At 40.1% G+C, this 23,472-nt stretch overlaps 1 protein-coding gene across 31 annotated transcripts in view; it reads right to left on the reverse strand.

Moving 5' to 3' along the window:
• Positions 1-23,472, reverse strand: part of TSNARE1 (t-SNARE domain containing 1) — a 482,568-nt gene that overhangs the window by 65,235 nt on the left and 393,861 nt on the right. Inside the window, exon 12 of one of the 31 annotated variants that reach the window (XM_068933481.1) lies at positions 6,964-7,045. The exons of 29 other annotated variants lie outside the window; for them this stretch is intronic. In XM_068933481.1, coding sequence (XP_068789582.1) covers positions 7,004-7,045 — 42 coding nt within the window. In that variant the 3' untranslated portion in view covers positions 6,964-7,003. Of the gene's footprint in view, positions 1-6,963; positions 7,046-19,587; positions 19,681-23,472 lie in introns of those variants that run through there. One more of the 31 variants, XM_068933479.1, reaches the window with a different exon arrangement.

Genomic DNA, 23,472 nt, shown 5'->3' on the forward strand with positions numbered 1-23,472 from the left:
CTACCTCTTTTGCAGAAAACCAGTGATTCATCTCAGTTCCACACATGCTTTTCAATTACTTGAACACAAATGTTTTCTTTGGGCTTGGGAAAAAAGTAAATGCCTTAAATATATCATTCCATGTTTACGCTTTGAGAAGGATCTTTCAGGTATGTAAGGAAGGTGTGTGTGTGTGTGCAGGAGGATTCTCCCCCTCCCCACAAATTCTGCTTGGAGGCATCCATTTGATCACACTTTCCCATTGTGACTGTTTTGGGGAGAATATGGATGGACCAGGGCTCTCTCTGTCTCTCTTTAATAGACTTTTTCACCCACTAAATGATGTTTCTTTTCAGTGGCTCTGTGCCTGCAACCTTCATTTCTCTGTGAGTAACATAGTCAAATGCAGGCTGAAAAGCTGAGTGCATGAGCCTTCTAGGGTGTCCTATTTTCTTTTAACTTTGATTAACTCCAAGTCACACCAGGAGACCTCTGCCTAGAACTTCAAACTCTCTTAAAACACCTGGATGTACTTGCCCACTTCTAAAACGTCAGAGCCTTTGTTCTGGCAGTAGATGATGCTAAGGGGTCATTTAGTTTCCATTCTCAAATATTCCTAAGGAGCTTTTCAAAGGCTACACAGTATCACTTAGGATGGCTTTTCCATCAGCCTTTTTACAGAGAGTTTCCTTGTTTTGCTCTTCCTAGCACTGCAAAGTCCAAATCACCTTTACTTTGCACCTTAAATAGTCCTTTACCAGTGTAAAGCAAGCATAAAACTCAGTCATAAATATAGAGGGTAAAAGAGATTAGGCCAAACTGTATTCTGGTATTTGGTTCACATTTTATGACCTCTGTCCTAGCTGGTAAGTCAGCATAATAGTTCCTGCTCTGTTTGAAATATCTCTTAGGGGATTTAGCATTGCTGTCCTTCACAGTCATATAATCTGTGACAAAATTCTCCTGTTAATTCCTAGTTCTTTATATTTTAATAGGGGAAACGTTCAGTTCTTTGAGACCCTCTAGTCTGCAGTCATAAAATTTTACATGCCGGAGGATACCTAGAGCAGCAGGACACAGCTTTTGAGCAGTGCCTAATCACACAGCCTCTTCTGGGCACACTGAGGAAGGGTGGCCATCTGCCCCAGCTGCTCTTTGTCACTTCGATGGAAAAGTACCATCGAATGGGCAAAAGGCAATGGTTCCCCTCAAGGTACAGATGCACATCTCAACACACAAACAGCTATGCAATATGACCCAACCCTCATGGACACACCTGCCATGTAAACCAGCCCTGTCCTGTGGAGACTCCTATATTTTGGTGGACACATATTTGTTTGTGGATAGCCCTTATGAAAGATGAAAGGAAACTAGCTGGGAGTCTGACGGCCAAAACTGTTCACACGGCTCTCGGAGCCCATTCCCTGCCCTTATCAGTGGTGAAAGATAGAGCAGGCTGTATAGACTGATAGTTCACTAGATGAGATCGGCAGACCACACTACGGGCAGCCTCACCTGAGCATTACCTAAATATACAATAACTATACATCATCAGCACTACACATAATGCTATTATGTATAACATTCTCTGGTTATTGTCTATGGTTTAGGTTAACAGAATGTGATTGCCAACCTGAGGAGACAACCAGGGCCCTAAAGCCCCTGGAGGGAAGTGAGGAGAATAAAAACATTGCAAAGTTACGTTTTCAATAACCCCAAGACATCGAGCCTCTGGATTTAAAGTCAAATGATGGTACCTTGAGTTGGGCAATGTGTGCTCTGCTGTGAAATGCTCTTTGGTTCAACATCTACCTGAAGAGAAGATTACCATTTGCAGAAAAACTCCCTCTGTTGTCCGGTACCTTTAGCACTGACCAGTACTGACCCGATTCAACATGTGACATGAAAGGCTGGAGCGATTTAAGGCAGAAAACTGTTTCTGGAAAGAGCTGAACTCAGTGTTATTAAGACCAATCAGTCATGATTCAAATGAAGAGCTGTTAGCTTTTCCATCATATTGATGAAAAGCTCTTGGTACCTTTGCTGAATCGGTGTAGCTCCAGCCAGCTCAGATGTCCATTGACTGATGGTTTCGAACCTTTTTGCCCTTTTCACTCCTTATTTTGGAGATTTTCAGGGAAAGGAAATTTGGGAAGAATGTTCTTAGCATTTGGTTTAATTGAACCTCCTGCAGAGCAGCTAACACTACTAGATGATAGGAGACAGACCTGGAAGGAACCCATCTCTTACTGCTTCCCTTTGTCTCAAGAATCTCTACTAATATCATTTCTGACAGAGGTCTGCCTAACTTGCTGTTAGAAACCATCAGTAATGTAGAAAAGGACCAGGGTTTATGAGGGAAAAAGGATAAAAAAGAAATAATTAAAAAAAAAAATCACCGTGAGGGTAGTTAAACTTTCAAACAGGAGTCCAGAGAAGCTGTGGAATATCCATCCTTGAAGACGTTCAAAACTAGGCTGGACAAGGAGCAACCTAATCTAATTGACCTTGCTTTGAGGGAGAGGTTGGACAAAGACCTTCAGAGGTCACTTCCAACCTACATCATTTTATGATTCTACAATTATGATCCCTTGAATCAAGGTCAATCTGCTCTTATGTGGAAGTGGCAATTCATTTCTAAATTTATAGTCAGACCATTTCTCCCCACGGCAAGTTCCTTACTGCCTTGAGACAGCTACCAGGTTTCTACCTCAGCATTAGTGATGTAGCACTCCAGCCACAGAAAGATGAAGGAAAAAAAAAACTGTAAAATGTATCATTTATTTTAGGACATAATTTTTTAGGGAACTTTTCATTTTTGCAACATTTCCTATGTTTTAGACTAAACACCAGCCAGTGCCTGGTGAACAGGGTCTGGTGAACACCAGTTTCACTCCTCTTTTTCCAGCTCTTCCTTCCCTCAATTACTGGAAATCTTTCTTTTTCACTGTCTGCAACAATGCAATTTCTTATTCTCCTCTACTTTGCTAGGCTCCAGCAGGGGAAGCACTGAGGATATGGCATTGTGGTCTCATCTCGGCTCATATTGCCCAATGCAACCTGAGCTAGTGACTCCTTAAGGAAGCAATTGTAAGATAATTTTACCCAGTCTCCGCTTTTGCGGTTGAAACATATTTACCTGCTTACTGAGATAAGACACGCATAGGGCTACTAGCACAATAGAGGTATCAAGAGAGTTTGTTCTTGGCATAAACTGAATATCCAGGTGTTTCCCCCCAATTTCTAAGACATATCAATTAAAATTGAGAGAACAGCTTTTGCAGAGACATGTAGATTTCACTATAAGTTCCCGAAGATGACAAAAAGCAAAGGTGCTTCCTCCATTCTTTTCCCTACCTGGGAAGTATGGATGTTCTACTAGAAAATGTATGAGAAATTTATTCATTTTAATTACATTAGCATATTAATATTAATTATATTAGCATATTCTGAACCTTGGCTGATGTACTGTTGCACTGCACTGATCGAGTTCTGTAGCTCTGCCCTGTACTGTTGTAAGCTCATTTCCCATAATATTTAAAATTCTTTGATTAAACTGGAGCCAATCTATTTTCATTTCACACATTTGTCCAAGATTGAAAAAGAAAAAAGAAAAAAAGTAATGTGGGAAAAAATAAATAAATGAGAATCTACAGGAAGAAGTAATTTTTTTTGCAGTTATTTTTGCTAGGCTCTCAGGTTTTACTAGTAACACACTATAGGTAAAGACATTTTTTAATCCTGACAGAGGCTCTTTAAACACGCATGTGAAATAGCGAGGAGTGAAAAGCAGGGAAGGAATCAGCAAGGCCATTTAGGGACACGAGTGAAAAGTACTTTATATTGACAGGAGATGTGGATGTGACTGAGCCCGGAAGACTCCTTTCCCTCATTGTTTCATAAAAGCAGCTGCAGGTCATATTTTACAGCCTAGAAGCACTTTCTTCCTTGGAGGTGAAATGTGAAATGTTAAAAGACATTTTAATTATGTCACAACAGATAGTTAAGTAATTAGAAACTATTAAAGTCCATTAAAGCCCTAGGCCCACCAAAGCAAGCTGCATCTTAGAAATTCCCAAGCAAGCACAGTTACAAGGAGGAAAGAAATGTTTGTTGCTAAGGTTTCAAAAGCTGGCTGGGGACAAAGCATAAATAAGAGAGTAGATCCAGAGGAAAAGAATTTTCCCATATTTATATAGGATAGAAAATATTGAGTTAAACCAATGAAGGATTTTGATTCACCTATGGAAAAGCAGCACCATGCTCCTCTACTCTCTACAGAGCACAGGGCAAGGCAGAGCAGAGATTCCCAAACTGGCTCTACTGCAGAGGCTAAAAGCCCTAGAAACAGGCTTATCAGTTCAAGAAAATATGTCTACTACTACAGCTAGTCTGTTCTGGGCACCTTAGAGCGCACTACACTGCATCAGAGTGGAGACAGAGCAGAGACCGAGGGCTGCACGGCTGGGGCATTTTCTAGGTCTCCTGCTGCACGAAAGCGTTTGCTAAGTAAAGAACGAAGAAGGACGCGTTCTCCAGCAGAGCAAGGATTACTACAGCGAATTCCGGTAGTAAAATTCCAGTACAGTATCCATTGAAGATACAACTGTCATGGAGATCTATTACCTGCAAACCCATGCAGGAAAAGAAACAACAACAACAAAAAAAAAGATTGAATTTAAAAACCTAAAAACCACACAACAACAGCCTGGAATTGCCAGGGCAGAGCCTCTGAGGGCCTCGGTTGGGCAATGAAAACTCACCTTGACTAATTATCAAGCACTGTTTCCTTCACTGTAGGATTAACAAACCTGTTTGACATAAAATGGTACATTTTATATGCAAATCTCTGTGGAGAGGCTCTTGTGACATTAAAAACATTTGTACGATTTTGTTCCCACTGCCCTCAGAGGTCGTTTGGCATTGCACTAAAGCATTTCTCTGTGCACTTAATACGCGCTTTGAAAGCTGATTTGAGGTCTGCTGAACAGAGAGCCCAGGTCCCTAATTACTTTTGGACATGTTTATACGGAGATGAGATTGTGAATCTGAAACTATTGTCACTTCAATATTCACCGGCAGGAACTCTGCTGAATTCTCACAGGGGGAGGAAAAAAAAAAAAAGGGAAATATTGGAATAATGCAGCAGAAAATCAGGCCTTGTGGATATGTTTACCTCCAAGTGTTATGTAAACCTGCCGAGGGAAAACTTCTCCTTCCTCTTTCACCAGTGATTTCATCTTTATTATTTTTGTTGTTATATTCTACTTATATTGATAAGATTCCTTTAGATAAGTCATGCGCGATCATCTCCTATCAGACAGGAAACAGACAGACTGCGCTATTGCGAGAGAGCTGGGGAATATGACCTTTAACGTGTGTACAAATTCAAATGCACTGACCAAATTTGGTGACCTTTATGGAAAAGCCTCCTAATAGAGTAGCAAGGAATTTGCTATTAAATATCACTGCTTCTGCAGACTGGCTAGAAAAGGCCAGTAATATTAAGCACTTTCGGTATATTTAAATGAGAAGGAAGCAGCCAACTTGCTTACGAGTAAACCTTAAAAGATACAACAGGAACGGGAAAAGGCCAGCTTATACCAGCAGAGGAACGGTCGCTTTGCTTTGTTGCGTTGCCTTTCTGCCACTATCGTCACATGGTTTAGACTAATTTCAAGTTTTCCTTTGCTCTTCTGTCCACGTTTGCCACTTTGCACTAAATCCGTGCAATCTTCCCATTCCCTTCAAGTTTCTTCGTGATTCACTTCTTATTCCTTTATCTTCTTTGCATATATCCCAGGTAAAACTAATGGCCATCTACAGGCAAAGTTGCTCAGCATTTCCTATGGTAGGACTGTGTTTTCTGCCACTTAGTTTTTTAGCTAGTAATAACCGATCAGGTGGACATTTTCCATGCCTGAAGTCGATTTCAAGTTGATATTTGTTTGCCACTTTGCACTAAATCCGTGCAATCTTCCCATTCCCTTCAAGTTTCTTCGTGATTCACTTCTTATTCCTTTATCTTCTTTGCATATATCCCAGGTAAAACTAATGGCCATCTACAGGCAAAGTTGCTCAGCATTTCCTATGGTAGGACTGTGTTTTCTGCCACTTAGTTTTTTAGCTAGTAATAACCGATCAGGTGGACATTTTCCATGCCTGAAGTCGATTTCAAGTTGATATTTGTTTTTCTTCATTCAAACAAAATTTTTCAGCCAATTTAAGGGGAAAAAAAAACACCCTACTGAAAAACGTCCAAGTTTGCCCATGCTGAAAAAGATGACGCAAACGCTTTCTCTAGCACCTTCACGCTCTGGAGCAAATTGGGGAATATGAGAAGCAGCAGGGAGAAAAGAGCTTGTCCCACTAATGAGGCTGCACTTTTTAGTGTTTCTAAGAAAATCTGGGTCCATTAGGCAAAGATGGGTTTCTCCAAAGGTTTCTCCACAACCCCAGTCCATGTACACTCATGACTAGTCCAAAAATCAGCAGGTAATTTTCTGAAGATCCTCATCTGCACTGAACAGTCTCCTGTCAGGCTGAGGGTAAGAGCAGGCTCTTCTCTGTGTTGGTTTCCCTAAGATCAGGCAGGGGCTGATGGTGAGGCTGTACACAAAGATTTAATTGCTGCATTTTCTAACTTTTGAATGCTTGAATTAGCAATCTTAATATACCCTTAATATATTTGTTTTTCTCTTAATGGCTGAAACATCATTTATAGTAACACATGATAATGGCTTACATTTCTATCATGTCTTTCAAGGCAGCAGGCCTCCAATGTAATTTGCAAATTCACTATAAAGAGGATTAATTTTTTCTCAGGACTGGAATGAGGCCACCTACCTCTGGCAGCTTTTTTAATCCTACATAGGAAATCTAGCCAACACTTTCAAGCAGGTAACGACTATTGTGCTTAGCTGAAACGTCAGACAGCCTGAAATTTCCCCAAACAGAATTTACATAGGATAGCAAAGGAAATACCCCTATATTCTTGCAGGAACTGCTGCATGCCTTCTTTGTTTCAGTCTTCACTGCTAAGGCCAGTCCTCAGGAATTCCAGAGCCTGGAGACAAGAGAGGAAGGCTGGAGAAAGAAAGACTCTCCTTTGGTGGAGGAGGATCGGGTTAGAGACCATTTATCCAAACCTGACATCCACAAATTCATGGGCCCTGATGGGATGCACCCCTGAGTGCTGAGGGAGCTGGCGGATGTTATCGCTAGGCCACTCCCGACTGTCTTTGAAAGGACATGGAGAACAGGAGAGGTGCCTGAGGACTGGAAGAAAGCCAATGTCACGCCAGTCTTCCAAAAGGGCAAGAAGGAGGAGCCAGGAAACTACAGGCCTGTCAGCCTCCCCTCCATCCCTGCAAAGGTGATGGAACAGCTCCTCCTGGAGGTCCTCATTAAGCATGTGGAGGACAAGAAGGTGATCAGGAGCAGTCTGCATGGATTCACCAAAGGGAAATCATGCTTGACCAATCTGATAGCCTTCTCTGATGGAATAACTGGCTGGGTAGATGAGGGGAGAGCAGTGGCTGCTGTCTGCTTGGACTTCAGCAAGGCTTCTGCCACTGTCTCCCATCCCATCCTCCTAGGCAAGCTCACGAAGTGTGGGCTGGATGAGTGGCCAGTGAAGTGGACTGAATAACAGAAATAAAATGCATGATAAAGGGTAGACTTCAGCCATGAATGAATGTCAAACCTTCCCCCCAAAAATGCAAATGGCAGATAAGGAAAGCAAAGGCACTTTTGGTGGCAGGGGGAAATACCTATATATAATACCTATAACAATATTTTCATATTGGGACTGAAAGAAAGGATTTTCTGTCTTCAAAGTATTGTACTCTTGAATCAAGAATTACCTTCAAATCGCAACAGTAATTATGATAGATTACCTTCCTTGTAAGTCTTCAGAACAAACCAAAAACTTAAGCTAGTATGATGCTGTCACCAGTCAGCAGCCACATTATCTAGTACATTACTGTGAGTGATCCTTTCAAATGCTCTTCCCAGTCTTATGAATCATAAATAAAACCAATTTCTGGAAGATCACCCAGAAAGTACTGTACCATCAACCTCTTAGAAAGTCAATGTCGGGAGCTGATGAATCTCCATGGTGAAAATGTCACAAGATAATAGTAGGCAGCATTCTGTGTTTCTACTTCTCATTAGACCAATGATACAATCGAAAAACAAACCAAAAAAAAAAAAAAAACAGAAAACACTTATGGAGTGCTGCTTGCCTGACCATCTATCTGTTTTTCCCTTAGTGTATCTGTTGATTTAATACAAGACATTACTTCTTACAAACTTTGCTCACCACTATCTCTAGACTATCATTACCACCTATTCTAGAAGTATCTATACCACTACTAAACACTTCATGAGTAACGTTTCAAGCAGTGGTTAACAGGCCAGACTTTCCTGCATTAATGCAGAGTTTTGCACAAAAAAGATGACATCTGCTGCTTTAAATAAATTTTTAAACACAGTAAGTAGGGTTTGCTGTTTTTTTTGGTTTTTTTTTGATACTACGTGCAAAGGTTATAGGAAAAAAAAAAAATCACTAGTAAGATTCAGAGAATGTTCCTAAAAAAGGAAACCCAAAGACAACCACTAGGTTTTGCAATCAAGAATATCATTAAAGCTCAGGACTGATTTTTACCCCCAGGCATGCTGTTTTTCACCAGTTTACAAGCATTCACCATGTCACTGCTGCTCCTTTGAAGTATGCAAACTAGTTGGGGGCCAAATGCTAAGCATCAGTGAGTAAATTAAATTGAGACCAGGCATGAAGATGCTACTTGGGAAGAGTGACAAACTGGGTGCTAGAAAGTCAAGACATGCACACCTCCACACTTTGCCTAAAACAGCATAGATACACAGGCTGACTCTAAGCTGTTTTTATAGCCTCTTAACCCTTTAAGTACTTATATGTAGGTCTTCACCCATTCAGAGTAGACAGAGACAAGCTGAGAGTCTTAAATTATTGCCAAATGAGCATCGTTAAAGGACGAAAGGATGTCTTTTATATTACTGCTGATTGATGTGACAAGAAGTACTGACTGAAGTCACATCTAGTGTAACACCAGTGCAGCTGAGAAGAAATAACAATGCCTCCATACTGTTGTATTGCGCGGGATGGAGTGAAATTTGAGGCTGCATGGTTTTCTATAGAAGCCATGGAAAACTGGTTAGGCAGTCATAATTTCTGATATAAGCTTTTATCTAAACCCAAACAAGTTCTTCAAGGTCTGAACAATATTTTCACCTCTATTATTTTTTCATTTCACAGTGGCCTATGAGCTTTCAGTTTTCTGATGGATCAAATGCACATACTCCAGGAGGTAGCCTGGTCTAGTGCTGCACTTCTGCCTCCACAAGAAAGCAGAAAGTACTGGAAAATTTTGTGAGAGAAAACATTCTCCTTAGGTTCCCTGCTTAGTTTTGCAGGTGGAAAGCCATGGAAAGTTGAACAGAGAAGAAAGTTTAGGGCTTGTAAGAACAGCATGCAAATACAAAGACAAAAATAAAAAGACCTTAAAATAGCAGACAGTGCAGTCAGCACTACTGGCAAATCTAACACCTATTCCTCCTTCTCTCATTAAGTTGCTATGTGATCTTTTATAAGTCATTTAACTTCCTGGTTCCTTAGTTTCCCTTTTTATAAGGTTAAGGATGTTACTTCATTAATTTCATAGAGCACAAGTAAGGTCGTCTGCAATGATGAGTATGAGAGTCTCCTTTATACTGGGAATTTTATGTCGTCAATATCAACCCATCAATGCTGATTTTTTTGTACCCAGTTTGATATCTATATATATTATTTTAGGTAAACCAGTTAAACCATTTTTAACATTAGAGGCTTTAACATCTTTCTGGATGATAGCACTTCTCTTTAATTATGAAATCACGCAATAGAGGTATAGGCATGACACTGGGGTTCATACTGCAGAGAAAAAAAAAAACATTCCCTTCCTTCATCTCTCAAGCAACCATTCGGAGCTCTCTTAAATAGTTGTCTTAAACTGTATTTTACTCCAAACTAAGCTAGAAAACTATGGTGAACAATGTCTGATATGAGGGTTGAAAATGATCACGAGACTAAACCTTTTACTGCTCATCAGTTTCTGGCAATAACACACTATTCAGAAGCATGCTGCATTATTCGCAGTTGGTGCCATCAAAACTTTCTATGTTGGCTCCACCTAGGTCGGAATCCTTATTTGTTCATAAGCTAAAAGGGACTCAGAATAAGAAAACCCACCAGTTTCCTACAAATAACTGAATATCAGGATTGCTTCACAGATTTCCTTGGAACCTGACTCTGTGTCGAAATGGCAGCTCTAGGTCTAGGCACTGACTAGTTGGTGCAGCCAGCGCAGAGGTCCGTTTATGCCAAGCACGTAGCAATAACTTAACTGTGATGCACAACGTAATGCGACTCTCTGAATATCACAAAGCACAATGCCAATGGTTATTCCTACAAAGTATATCCGTTAATAGCAGCAATGAGAGGACAAACAGCAAAATAAAGAAAGAATTAAATGAAATTATGAATCTTCACAGGCAAAAGAGAAAACAGCTTCGGCCCTTATGTTTTATAACATCACAAGAAAGGAAGGGGTAGAATGAAGTTAATTAAATCCCCTAATTTTTTCTTGGAAAACATACACTCATGATTCCTACCATGGTGCCAATTTGCAGCCAGTTTGCCAGACTTGCAGTAGAAGTCACGTCTACTCCAGCTACTTATGCTGTGCAAGAAAAAAGCAATTCACAAACATTTCTTACACTAAGACAGAGAGACATGTGATTCCTCATCATGGTAGAAAGAAGGAGTTGAAGCCAAAAGACAGTATGTCACACAACTATAACTAGCTTTTAGCCAAGACAAAAATGTTCAGGTACATAGCTTCTAAAGGCACCTGTGAAGAGACACTCAGTCAAAAAAGTTAATCATCTTTTGTACTAGTTTAAAATTCTTCAAATAGTTCAGTTTGCTGTGACATGCTTTTCTCAAAAATATACTGAGCCAGACTCTGAGTGGCTCTTGAACTAAATTTCAATTCCATATACTCCTTATCTGGGTCAGTGCTGGGCTGCTCTCCTAGGCTTCTGAGAAGAAGAGGATATTAATCAGTTTGCAGGGTAAGGCTTATATGCAAATCCACCCAAACCATCATCCTGAAATCTTAACTGAACGACTGGTCTGAAGGTCTGAGAAAGTTTTGAAAGTGTTTCTGAGTACTTCCACCTAAACTGAAAGCTCCATGGGAGATTATGTGCTGGGGGTATATGGAGAAAAATTCAAAGGCAGAAATCTCCTGAGAGGTCCCGCCTATTGAATTTTTTGAGGTTGGCATTCAAGAAACCAGAGACTTTCGAAGACTATGGATAAGTGAAGAAAACCTCTGAACTTGTTAAGAGTGTCACAGCCTTTTTTACATGCAGCTGATCAAAGCTTCTAACTCTCCATTCCTTTCCTCCCTGGTATCTGAGACAAGGGCTTTAAAAGTTGAGCTGCACATGCAAGAAAAATTATAGATATCTGTATGTGTGTATGGTTTTCCCCCTTCTGCTTGTCAAAGCCTCTGTACTTACCATGTTAATTTATTGAGTTCATCTTTTTAATGCTAGCGCCTTTAAGTCATTAGAGCTCCCTTTTCTCATTATAATCGTCTTATTTGGTAATCTGTCTGAGCCTGTCTGCATTTTTCAAGAATATTTCTAAGTTTCTCGTGCAGATGAAGGAAAGTTTTTGCCTGATCTACTCCACAGACTCCAGCTTTTTATTCAGTAGTTCAGTGTGACCTGTAGGCCTAAGATTGTTTTGTTGCTCTTGTCTATTTCTTGTATTGCCCTTTATGTATTGAATGTAAGGGTGAATTTTCTTTTAGATGCACTATGGCTATTGGAAGACGACCAGCAGAGAGTTAGAGGAATTAGAAATGAAAATGGCAAAGACTGTAGCAGTTGTTGTAATGTGTTTCAGCTGGAAGAACGACCAACAGACCTTTTTCCCTAAGTCATTCCTAAAATTGGTCATAGAGTGTTTCTCAAAATTCCAATTTTCTGACATGCAAGTTTATCTCTGCACAAGCGATCTGAGACCGCAAAATAATCTCAAGACATCAGGCAGATACGACATCACGAACAACAAACTTCCTGTCACTCTGACTTAAGTTTCTATTTCTAAAGATAAATAAATCCATCACTTATCATTACCCGCCTTCCTGCTGTTCATGATATATGCTTTAAACAGCAGAGAAATCATTAACACTTCAACACCATTTCTCAGTTTGAAGGCCTCAAAGAAACGTCCTCGTGATCCCTTTGCAACTCATCTATGGGACACAGCAAAACTCACTAAAGCAACGGGCCACATCAGACTCTTAACATAAGTTTAACAGCTCTGCTACTTCCTCTGTGCTCTTTCCAACCCCATTTAAGGATGGAAGTTCGTTTATCCACTTAAGCAAAAAGCTGTAGACAGCAAGCTGCTTATTTTTCAAATTTGATGTTCAGTGGAGGAAAAGAAGAAGAAAAGAAGTCAGCACAAGAACAATCCCACATCAACTGATCTCTACAGTAAATTAATTAAACAATTATATTAGCCAAGCCTTCACTTCTGACATGGCACAGCTGACACTAATTGGGCCACAATCAAGACAGTAATTCAGGTTAATTGGATTTCCACTGTCAGCAGCTATGAGCTTGTTTCAATATGCTGCTGTCATTTAAGAATAATTAATCAGAGATGACTTTGTTGGATGGCACGGGTTGACAGCTGATGGCGTGGTGACGCTTGAAAAAGGTGGTGGATTGCTGTAGGCCTACAGAAGACGGTTTCTTTCCTGGAGTAATTTCTACTAGAAGAATTTCCTAGAATAATTTTACTGCCGCTGCATTCTTCAGACACAAAACTTGCTACAGAAAGTGTCGAAACTGTGGTATTTGCTGACTCTTTCACACACGCAGAGAGGAAAAGGGCGGGCTAGAGGAAGAAACAGCCATTCCCACTGAAATAATATCGCAGAAGGCCAGAGGGATGTGCTCCACCACCGCCTTTAGGCACACGCTCATTGTTTGGCTATTGCCACAATGACAAAGGATCCAATAACAAAACACTTGACATGTTGTACGAACTGAAACGCCAAGCCTGATCTAGTGTTATTTGCTTTTATTCGTTCATAATACGTCGTTACTTTGGTTAACATCTGATAATATAATTTATTCAAGCTATTGCCAGAATGTCTGCAAAAATGTCAAGGAGCTTACGAAGCCAAGGCTTTATTTATTAATAACTTTTTTAAAAGCCACATAATTGTTGTGGGGAAGTGGGGGGAAAAAGCTGAAAAGTAAAGCATAAGATGGAAATAATTTAAAGTGTTCCAGAAGGAGTAGTAGGAATACATTATATTTCTGGGCGGTGGTGGGGGGAAGCAATTTAAACTTCAGGAAAGAAAAAGTCTTAACACCAAGATATATTACACTATATAAAATTAATCCCTAAGGGAGAAAATATACACATAGATGTATAAAATTACATATTATATATTTAATTAAAGTATTATTTTAAAGTATTCTTGCCTGAGTCCTAAACATTTATATGAAAAGTGGCTAAAGTGCTTTGGTAGCTGGATGGAGAAACTCCTCTATCAGGAATACGATAAATTTATTGCATAAATAGCAGACACCAGTTCTAGATGGATGGACTACACAGGAGCAAACTTTTGATGGAAAATCAGTCACTATGACTGAAAGAGTTGGCTACCTCTTTTTTGGCAAAACACAGGACAGAAGACCGGAATATGCACTACCCCAAAAATGACGCACAAACTCCTGCCTTGAAGGCGTTTTCTTGATGTCAGTCACAGAAGCCTGATTAGGCAGAATCATCCCTTAACCAAAGTGGGTGAGAGGAAGCAATTTATCATCAACTCTTTTTTTTCAGAGCAGGTCTAACCGAGTTGTAGATACTGATGAGTAATGAATATGAAGGTCTTACCCCATCGAGGTTTTGACTCATTGAACTTCCCCAGCTTTTTACCTTCAATTACAGCTAAGACCTCATTGCCTCCTTAGTCTTCTGTACTTGGGAAACTCCTGCTTTTTGGAGCACGCCTCTCTGTTGAGACGCAAATAGAGCACAGTCTATACGAGACTAGAACGATGCTTTCTCGAATCCAGCCTAACCTGGGTGAGCGGCAAAAACAGCTAAATGTATGGTTTCATTGTGTTTAACTTAAGTTTGTAAATCAAATTGGGTCCAGGTTGCTGTTATTTAAAAATAGACTGGCAGAGGATGTCAGCACTAAAGATATGAGGTCCAAAACATTTTGTGAATTATTTTGTGAACCATGGCAATCCTGCAAAATATTATCACGTGATATATTAAGTTCTGTAAATAAATTACCAGGGATTCCCGTAATATACGAGCAAAATGCTGATATATAAATATCCATTACAAACAGTTTGTTCTTATCCAGTTAGCTCTGTGATCATTACTGATAGATAAAAAATGAAACTGAAACTACATATTTTTAACCTGTTTTTCCTTCTAATCATATCTTCTTAAAATGGGATTGGTGTGCCATGTCATTAGCCCTATCATTTGTAAGAAAGGGGGCACTCTGTCAGTCTCTTTCCTTGCTCATAAGATCTTGGACAATCGAAGTATCACAAATCCTCTTCAAAGATTTTGTCAGAAAACAAGGAAAAGAGAGGAAAAAAAACAAGCATCCCAGCATAAGTCAGACATTCATACTGCAAAGCTGGTAAGAACATTTTAGCAGAAGGAGGCCAAAAACTGAACAGACCATGAATACAGAGTGTTCTCCCATCCACAGGCATAACAAAAAAAAAAAGAAAAAGAAAAAGAAGATCGAGGGAAGTGAAGAGAGGCTTCATAAGCCACTGTTTCTGCACTACAGCTTTTGTGCTCAAAGGATTTTCTTCTCTGGAGTCCCAGCTCAACATCTTTAGAAGCTCTTAAGTTACTACATGCATTTTAAAAATAAGAAGAAAAGACTAAGCAAACAGCTCAGTTAAATGCCACCAAGCACGTGAGTTGTGGGATTCTGTTCCAGCAGTGCCAGAACAAAGCAAATGGTGAGTGGACATAGAGCCTGCTCACAGAATCACAGAATGGCTGAGGTTGGAGATCATCTAGTCCAACCCCCCTGCTCAAGCAGGTTCATCTAGACCACATTGAACAGGATCGTATCCAGACAGGTTTTGAATATCTCCAGCGAAGCAGACTCCACAACCTCTCTGAGCAACCTGGTCCAGTGCTCTGTCACCCTCACAGGAAAGAAGTTTTTCCCCATGGTTTAAATGGAACTTCCCATGTTTCAGTTTGTGCCCATTGCCTCTTGTCCTGTCACTGGGCTCCACAGAGAGGAGTCTGCCCCCATCCTCTTTACACCCCCTCTTCAGATACTTGTACTCATTGATGAGATCACCTCTCAGTCTTCTCTTCTCCGGCTGGAAGAGTCCCAGCTCCCTCAGCCTTTCCTCATAGGAGAGATGCTCCAGTCCCCTCACCATCTTGGTAGGCCTCCGCTGGACTCTCTCCAGTAGTGCCATGTCTCTCTTTTACTGGGGAGCCCAAAACTGGACACACTACTCCAGTGTTCAGTGCGGTTGTAAAGTTTTGTGCCAAGAAAAATTGGAAAAAGGAATATCCAATGAACTTGAAACTGAATCTCCAAAGCTGTTTTGGTCATTAATCCACACACCTTGTTGCTTTCTGCCTTGCCAAATTTTGTTCTGACTTTTTTTTTCTCATGCAAAGATCTTGGAACTGTTTCCATTATTTGTTTAAATAAGGCTCAGAAGATGATCCAGATGGCAGGCAGGTGAGTGTAGTGTTATTTTCTCATGTAGATGGTATTTCCAAGAAGAAAAATATGTCCATATCTTTTTCTCCACCTGCTAATTGGAGCAAAAATTATATTAATAGATGGGGAGGAGTATTTTTCATTTGTTTGTTAATAAGGCTAACAGCATGAGAATGGATTTTTTTTTTTTTTTTAGGATTGTCTGAAGTCACAGCTCTATCCCTCAGTGCAAACAGCAGTTAATAGCAGACCACAGAGTCCTCAGAGATCTGATGTAGACAATGTCAGAAAAATTTAGGTGCTTCTCCCTGGTTACCTGTGTAGCAATATGACCTGAAGTGGCTTTTTTTTTTTTTTTTAAGTGTGACTGTAACTCTCAAACTGACAGGTCGACAGGTACCTGGTACCTTGGTGTTACTTCATACTGAAAAGACAGAATAAGTATCACCCTTCTCATAACCTGTTAGAACAACAGCTCACGAGAGGGACACACGTGCCGTGACTTAGAAATATTTTCTGAGGTGAGCAGGATTGTCTTTGGAGCTGCACTCAGATTCAGAGCCTGTAGAAACTGGTGCAACTATAGACTTTTTGGATACACCAGGCTTAGGCGCTCAAAATAGTTCAAATCAAAGGAACTGAAGCAATTAGCATCTTTATGTGATTAGTTCTTCTGTTGGTCTCATTAGCTGGGGTCAGGTGCTGATCTCCTGATCGTCATCTTGTAACTGCCACGAGACAATAAATGAGTGTGTGGGCATGGAGGTAAAAGAGAAAGGAGAAAGAGCATATATTTTTAAAGAGAGCTTCTCATTTTCTTAAAGCTCTTTCTTTTCTTGCTTTTCCTTGCAGGAGAAGATTCAAATCTTCAGACTTTTTGCCAAGAGTTATTATGTAAGTCCTGGGTAAGGATGCAGGGCTGCAAGCTTCAAAAATTCAAGTCTTCCAGAGAAAAACAGTGCAGTGTAGACAATAACATTTCCACTTGTCCACTGGTTCCTACCTTAACGCAGGGTTACCATGCAAGAGAACTACACGTCAGGGGAGAGCAGTTCTGAATCCATATCCAATCCTTAATTTTCATCAGGACAGCCAACAAAGATGTTGGTATTGTTCTTAACTGGATTTTCCTATTCACATCTGTTGGCAAGGAACTGATATGACTTCCTGTTGCATCTAGCTTTTCCCTATCAGCTCAGCTAAGAGGAGTCAAGACACAACAGCTATCAGGCAGCATTGAGTTATGAACTGCTCTGGAGACGATTTGAACAAGCAACATAGAGTTATGTCGATGAAAGGCCAGAGACATGTCAGAGGTCTAATACCGGGACAAATAAAGGTCATTGGTTATTTGATATGCATTTCTGCTACACAGATTTACACTAACGCAACTTGATAGATGGTGAAATATTTCCTTAGCTGACATGAGGGTAGTCTGGGAGGAGAAGAGGGTAAAGGACTTAAACTTCATCTGGCAGCTGGAGAGCAGCAAAAAGATTCTGGGATTTTACCTTCTACTTGGCCAGAAAGAAAATATTTGGTCTTGCAGACATCCCTCAGTTTCATGGCACCTTTGTTTTACTTGTAAAGTACATCTAATACACGCAGAGGAGGACTAATCTTTTTTGGTTGAAAGTGGTCTGACCAACCATGCTCGTAATGCAAAGGGTGGATGTGTACAAGGCAGATGTGCTGCAATGTTTGACTCTATAGTGGTGAAGTGATTGACCTGACATGACAAAGCATATGTACATAGGATGTTTTCAACTTGCTTGTATGCTTCTGCTATAAATTTGGAAAACATGAAAAAGAAAATTGGGAAATCTTACATGTGAAAAAGTGTATCTAATTGAAATTATGAAATTCCTTTTGGAAGACTGGAAACAAACCACTTCTAATGTTAAGCACTTTCCTATTTAACAAGGCTCAAGAAGGTGAAAGGGGTGGAGAGATGGACAATATGAACTCCATGTCAAAGACATTGTTACTAATAATTCAGAATTACAGAATTATTTTTGGGCCATTATTATGGAATAATTCTGACATTTGAATATGATGTGCTAATAAGTAAAACCCAGGAGCAGACACAGTGGTGGGGATTTGTTATAACTACCAGAGAAACTAGCTGACAGAGAAAATGAAACAACTCCTTAAGCACCTGTCTGTTGGTGAGAGAAGATTAGAACATTAAAAACAAAAGCTATATTGTTAAGGGAAATTTTATTTTTGGTAGGAATATGATGAAGCTCACAAATAGCCAGTAATAATGCATAAAAATTACAGCTGCTACTTTTTATATGAGGCTAGTGAGCCTGAGATAAAATGACTTTCTTGGACCTGATTATGATGGATATAGATGAATTAATTACTGGATTGGAAATCTGTAGTTTCCTAGGGATGAGTGATCACGATTTGATTACATTCAATATGAAAAAACAGAAGAAATTCTCAATTAGTAACATCTTATGTATAAAATGATGCCTCAAAAGCACACATCTCTCAAAACTGAGAAAATTATGAGCAAAATTGACAGCAGAAAGCATGTAAATAGAAAAATGAGAATGAAAATAGGAAGAACTTAAAGAACAGTCTATTAGCTGGCCAGCATGTTTTGATCTTGCAATCAAAAAATGAAGAGCTTAAGGGGAAAATTCATTGTGATTCAGTGATAAAGGGTAGGCAGCAATTAGAAATTCAAGGAGTTCTGTATGAATAGGGGACAAACGCCCTCTGGTCTCCCGTAGATTTATACCCAGCAGGCTGTATATGACCCTGTACTGGTAACCACAATTTTTATTATATATATTACCAATGCCTGCTTCCCCAGGAGGGAGGCCCAAACCCAACCTTGATCCACAATATTCCCAGATCACAGTGATGATAGAAGCTGACAGACAGATTTATTGCATATATCTCACTCATTTAAGAGATGAATCTTAAAAAAATAAAGATAATATAAATAGACAGAAATCAATACCAACTAGATATGAGAAAGAGATGTTTAAAGGCACCAGCGGGAATAATTCCTAGCTAGGCTAAAGAAACAAGTTTGAGGGACCTTTCTAGGATAGACTGAGAATAAAAGAAATCCTAGTAATGTCACAATCCAATTAGGGTGGAGATAGAAACACTGCTAATAAGAACACAGAAAACACAAAAACTTTCAGTAAACATTTCTATTGCATTTTGGGTAATGAAGGATGTTGTACTTATATCCCTTGATGGACTATGTTAGGAACATCTGCACTCATATATCAGCAGGTCTAGACAGCTTGTTCCCAAGTGTTCCTAAAAAGAAAGACAAGTAGAGCCCGGTGCACTGGTGTGTCAATGTTAATAAATGCTGTTATAATGTGGAAATTCCAGAATGCTGAATAAATGTTGATGTTATACCTCCATTCAAGGAAAGGCAAAAGGGGCAAGAGATAACTGCAGCATGCTTAGCCTTACTTCAAATAGTACAACACCGAACTTAACAGACAATGAATTAAAAATTAAAGAACGAGGCTGTAACCAATACCACACAAAATTGTTTTCTTTTAATTGAAAACATTTGATCTGATCGGATTTCATTCGGAGAAGCTGGAGAACTGATTGCTAAAGGTGACCGTGGAGATAGTGAAGGATAAGGTGTATGACTTTTATAGTCCACAACCTTTGTGTGAAAAATGTAGCACTGAGAAATTTCCATAAAGCACATCTTAGGTGAAGAAGCTTGCATAGCATCAATACAAACATCACTAAGTAATCTGCTTCGGGGAAGGTATGGGAGGTCTCAGCCCATCAATAGGTACTCACGATCCATTTCCCGGGACATGGTCATATTGGTAAACCCTTCCACTTCTTCATGCTGCTGTGGAAAAATATATTGAAAAGCAGGTTCAAACATGGTTCTCAGGAACAGCCACTGGGTCCGGTATTACTGATCTTTGATTATTGATCAGACCAGTGGTCTGAAAATGCTAAATAAGCATGTCAATGAAACAAGTTGATGGATGTGATGACAAGAAGGATCCATCCAAACAAATGCACTGTAATGTAGCTAAATGTAAACCCAAATATCTGAGAATAAGAAATATAAACAGAACTAGAGAGGGGGAACTTTATTTTGAGAAGCAGAGAATGAAAAGGATTTAAGAGTCATAGTGGATAAACAGCTCAAGATGAGCTACTGCTGCAATCGTGTCAACAGGTCTGAAGCAATCTTCGGCTTTGCATGCAGGCAGTAGGAGAGGGAGGAGATTTCACCACTATGTATGACATTGAGGAGATTGGTATGAAAATGATGAATATATTTCTGGTACTCATGGTTTAAAAGGGATGCTGTGTAATACAACATGAATCAGAAAAGAGACACAAAAAAGATTTAAGGGTGGGAAAACTGTCTTTCAGTAAAAGACCGAAAATTACAATCCATGCAGATTTTTGCACAGACAGAAAAAGCCATCTATTAAAAGGCTCTAACTTGGTGGAAAAGACTTCAAAACCATGTGTAGCTGGAAGCAGACATCAGTTCCATTCCAATTAGAAACAAGGTACAATGCTTAAAAGTGAGGTTGGTTAACCACTGGAACAAATGGTATCATTTCTGAGCTTGGTCTGCTAGTTAAGCTTGTATGCCTTACTGGAATAGATTTTTTTGTCAAACACATTTATGAGACTGAATGGAGGAGTAACTGGGCCGAGATACAAACAACCAGACAAGATTATCTAATTACTTATGAAAATTCACACATTATCAATGTCACATACAAAATTTTGTGAAGCTGACTAGTGACCAGAGGCATCAGACAGCTTCAGAACTCTAGATTTCATCACTTCAACTCAAAGAAGGGAAAAAGAGCATTTGAGCAGAAGGGTCCTGTGCCTGTGTGAAGTGGAAAGAATCTGTATTGCCTGCATGTTGTACTTGTCCTGACTATAAGCTGCACCTTTTCCAAATGGACTTATCAAAACTATGTAAATGCATTCTATGTAAATATATTCATAAAATACAGCATCTGAGGTAAATATATTTATATATATTTAGACTGCATTTCTGATAAAGTATTCTGAAAACATGCAATTTAGATAGGTCTGTGTGAAGTGTATTTATTTCTTCAGTGGTGCTGTCTAAAATGCTACATTTTCTAAGTGGATTATAAATGCTGTAATTTTTTTAAAAAGGATATATTGCACCGGGAAGAGATGACAAAACCGTGGCAATGCATGAACAACAGAATTCATTTAGTGAGGAATTAGAATTACACGAAGCATTTATTAGTTCCCATATAAAGGCGGCTAACTCCACATTTACTTTCACACAGTTATGGTCCTGATCTTACCAAGAACTGTGCATAGGCAGAGTGTTTCATCCACACAAAGGCCCACTGACTTCTGCAAGGACCCAGATCTGCACTCTCTTGCAACGTGTCTAGGAGGCAAGTCTTTGTGCTACCTTCAGTGGTGCTTTGCGTGTCCAGCAAGATCTGTTCATGAGGCTTAAAGTTTATCTTACGGTATATGTTCTTAAGAAGAACCATGCTAGGCTATGTCTAAACTAGGGAATCTCAGAGCACTTAAGGTCCTGGGAAAAGGGAGTCCCAATACTATAACTGATCAAGAACTGTCTGTGTATTCACTGCCCCATATGTCTCTAAAATGGGTATCTGGGTAGCACAGACCCTATAGGTTGCTTCAAAAATTGCTGAGTCTGGGTGGTTGGACCTGGGTGGACCAGGACCCTATGTACAGTGAAGCATGCTTTGCATAGAGGAAGTTCCTAGAAAGCAAAGGCCTCAGCTTCAGACTTGGATTAATTTCACTTTCCTTAAACTGTCTAGTACCAAGTGTGATTCGGTCATCCAGGTGCCTCCATAGTGAAACAGGCACCACTGGAAGGTACAAGATGGTGGAAATGCAGAGCACGCCACATTTATTCCAGGGACTGCCCTGACAGCAAGGTATAGATGCAGCCTATTTGGCTGTAAGATCTGCCATGCACACAAAGATGACGGGAAACAATCTTCTTAAAAGATGGAAAAGAGAGAGCATATACAGCATCTGTTAGAAAACATCTACCAAGATGAGACTTTGCTAGGAAAAGGACAGCCATAGCCACCGAACTGGAAAGCTTTTGATAAGGGTTGGCACTCTAAGACTGACAATGAGCAGAGAGCAGAGCAAGCAGAATTCAGTCCTTGGCAGTTAGAATACATGGCTATGTAACACAAGCAGTAAAAGGTCCCATAAGGACTCTGCTACTACTGTTATCATAGCCAGTGGCCAGGCTGGTCCAGCCCAGTCTGTGTCAGTAAATACTTTTCTGCTTTTATCCCATTTGGAGAGAAGAAAAAAAGATGGATGGGAAAATAAACAACAACAACTTGCAAGCAACTAGAAGAGCAAACATGCACTCTGCATTTCTCTTTCTGTGAAGGCATGCTGCCTGTGAAGGCATGCCCCGCCATGACTTGTCCTCCAAAAAAGTGTTGTAGTGTCAGCCCATGGACATGTTTTTCTGTTACTGTTCAACTCCTGGCTCAGAGAAATAATAGTCTGATTTCTTCTTCACTCATTCTAGTGTTGACCTACAGCAGCTCTACTGAGGTGTAAGGAGAAAAACAGGACTGTTTTGGTTTTTGTTTTTCTGATATTCAGTAATCACTTGGAGCCAAGGTAGCATCTGCTTATTCCGTAGCTGGCTGAGAACTCACGACGGTGATCTGAACTCCAGGCTGTTCCCGACATCTGTCACGGGGAATCCTTCTGGCAGGGAGCTGGAATCTGCCCCCGTTTGTACTACCAGCACATCCCATCTGCTCCTGTAGACTGTTCAGTTGACTGCAAGACTACCTGTTGTGACAGCAAAGCCGTTTGCAAGCACCGTTGCCTTTAATACATATCCACAGAATCCCTTTCATAATGCGATGGCCACTTTGGCGAGTTTTATGTCACTTCTGCTTTGTCTCTGATGCCCTTTATTATTCAGTACTTAGGCAATGCCAAGAAGCCTGGCTGAGGCCTACCTGGCAATATTGTGTCCATAATTCAACAGCCAGTTTCAAATAGCTCTTGAGAAGAGGGCTGAACGCCTCTGAAGAGAAGGAGCATGCAATTCTGCTTCAATAGCCATTTTCAGTTCCTATCTTCTCAAAACAAACAAACAAACAGGCAATAATATTCTCCACGTGGAGGTAATGCATACATTTCGTCACTGAGTGCACAACGGAGGATGCTTAAGTATTCCACGTTGCCACAGAGAAAAAACTATCAAGAGAGAGAAAAATACGGAGTCTATATAACTTTGGGCAGGGAAGAAGTGCTGGGAAGTGCCATATTCTGTTTGAAAACAACCAAAGTGCGTAACGGTGTGAGTAGAAGGGTGGAACCGTCTGGCGTCTAGGAAATCCCAGTCTACTTCACATCCTCTCCAGCCTCCAGAACCAGAAAGCAAGAGAAGGAAGGAAACTATCATCTGGGCCATTTTTAAGTGATGCACTTCATTCCAAAAATGGTACCACCCCTCTGTTTAAATGTAGCCTGTGCCAAGGAGAGAATTACTACATCGCTTTCCACTGTGTGCTATTCTGAAATCGCAAGAGTAATCAATCATTTACTTATCACAGGAGCAAAACAGATTTTTCGTGGAGGGAGGGTAAAAAGT

This window comes from Struthio camelus, chromosome 2, assembly GCF_040807025.1.
Source record: "Struthio camelus isolate bStrCam1 chromosome 2, bStrCam1.hap1, whole genome shotgun sequence".
Classification (NCBI taxonomy): Eukaryota; Metazoa; Chordata; class Aves; order Struthioniformes; family Struthionidae; genus Struthio; species Struthio camelus.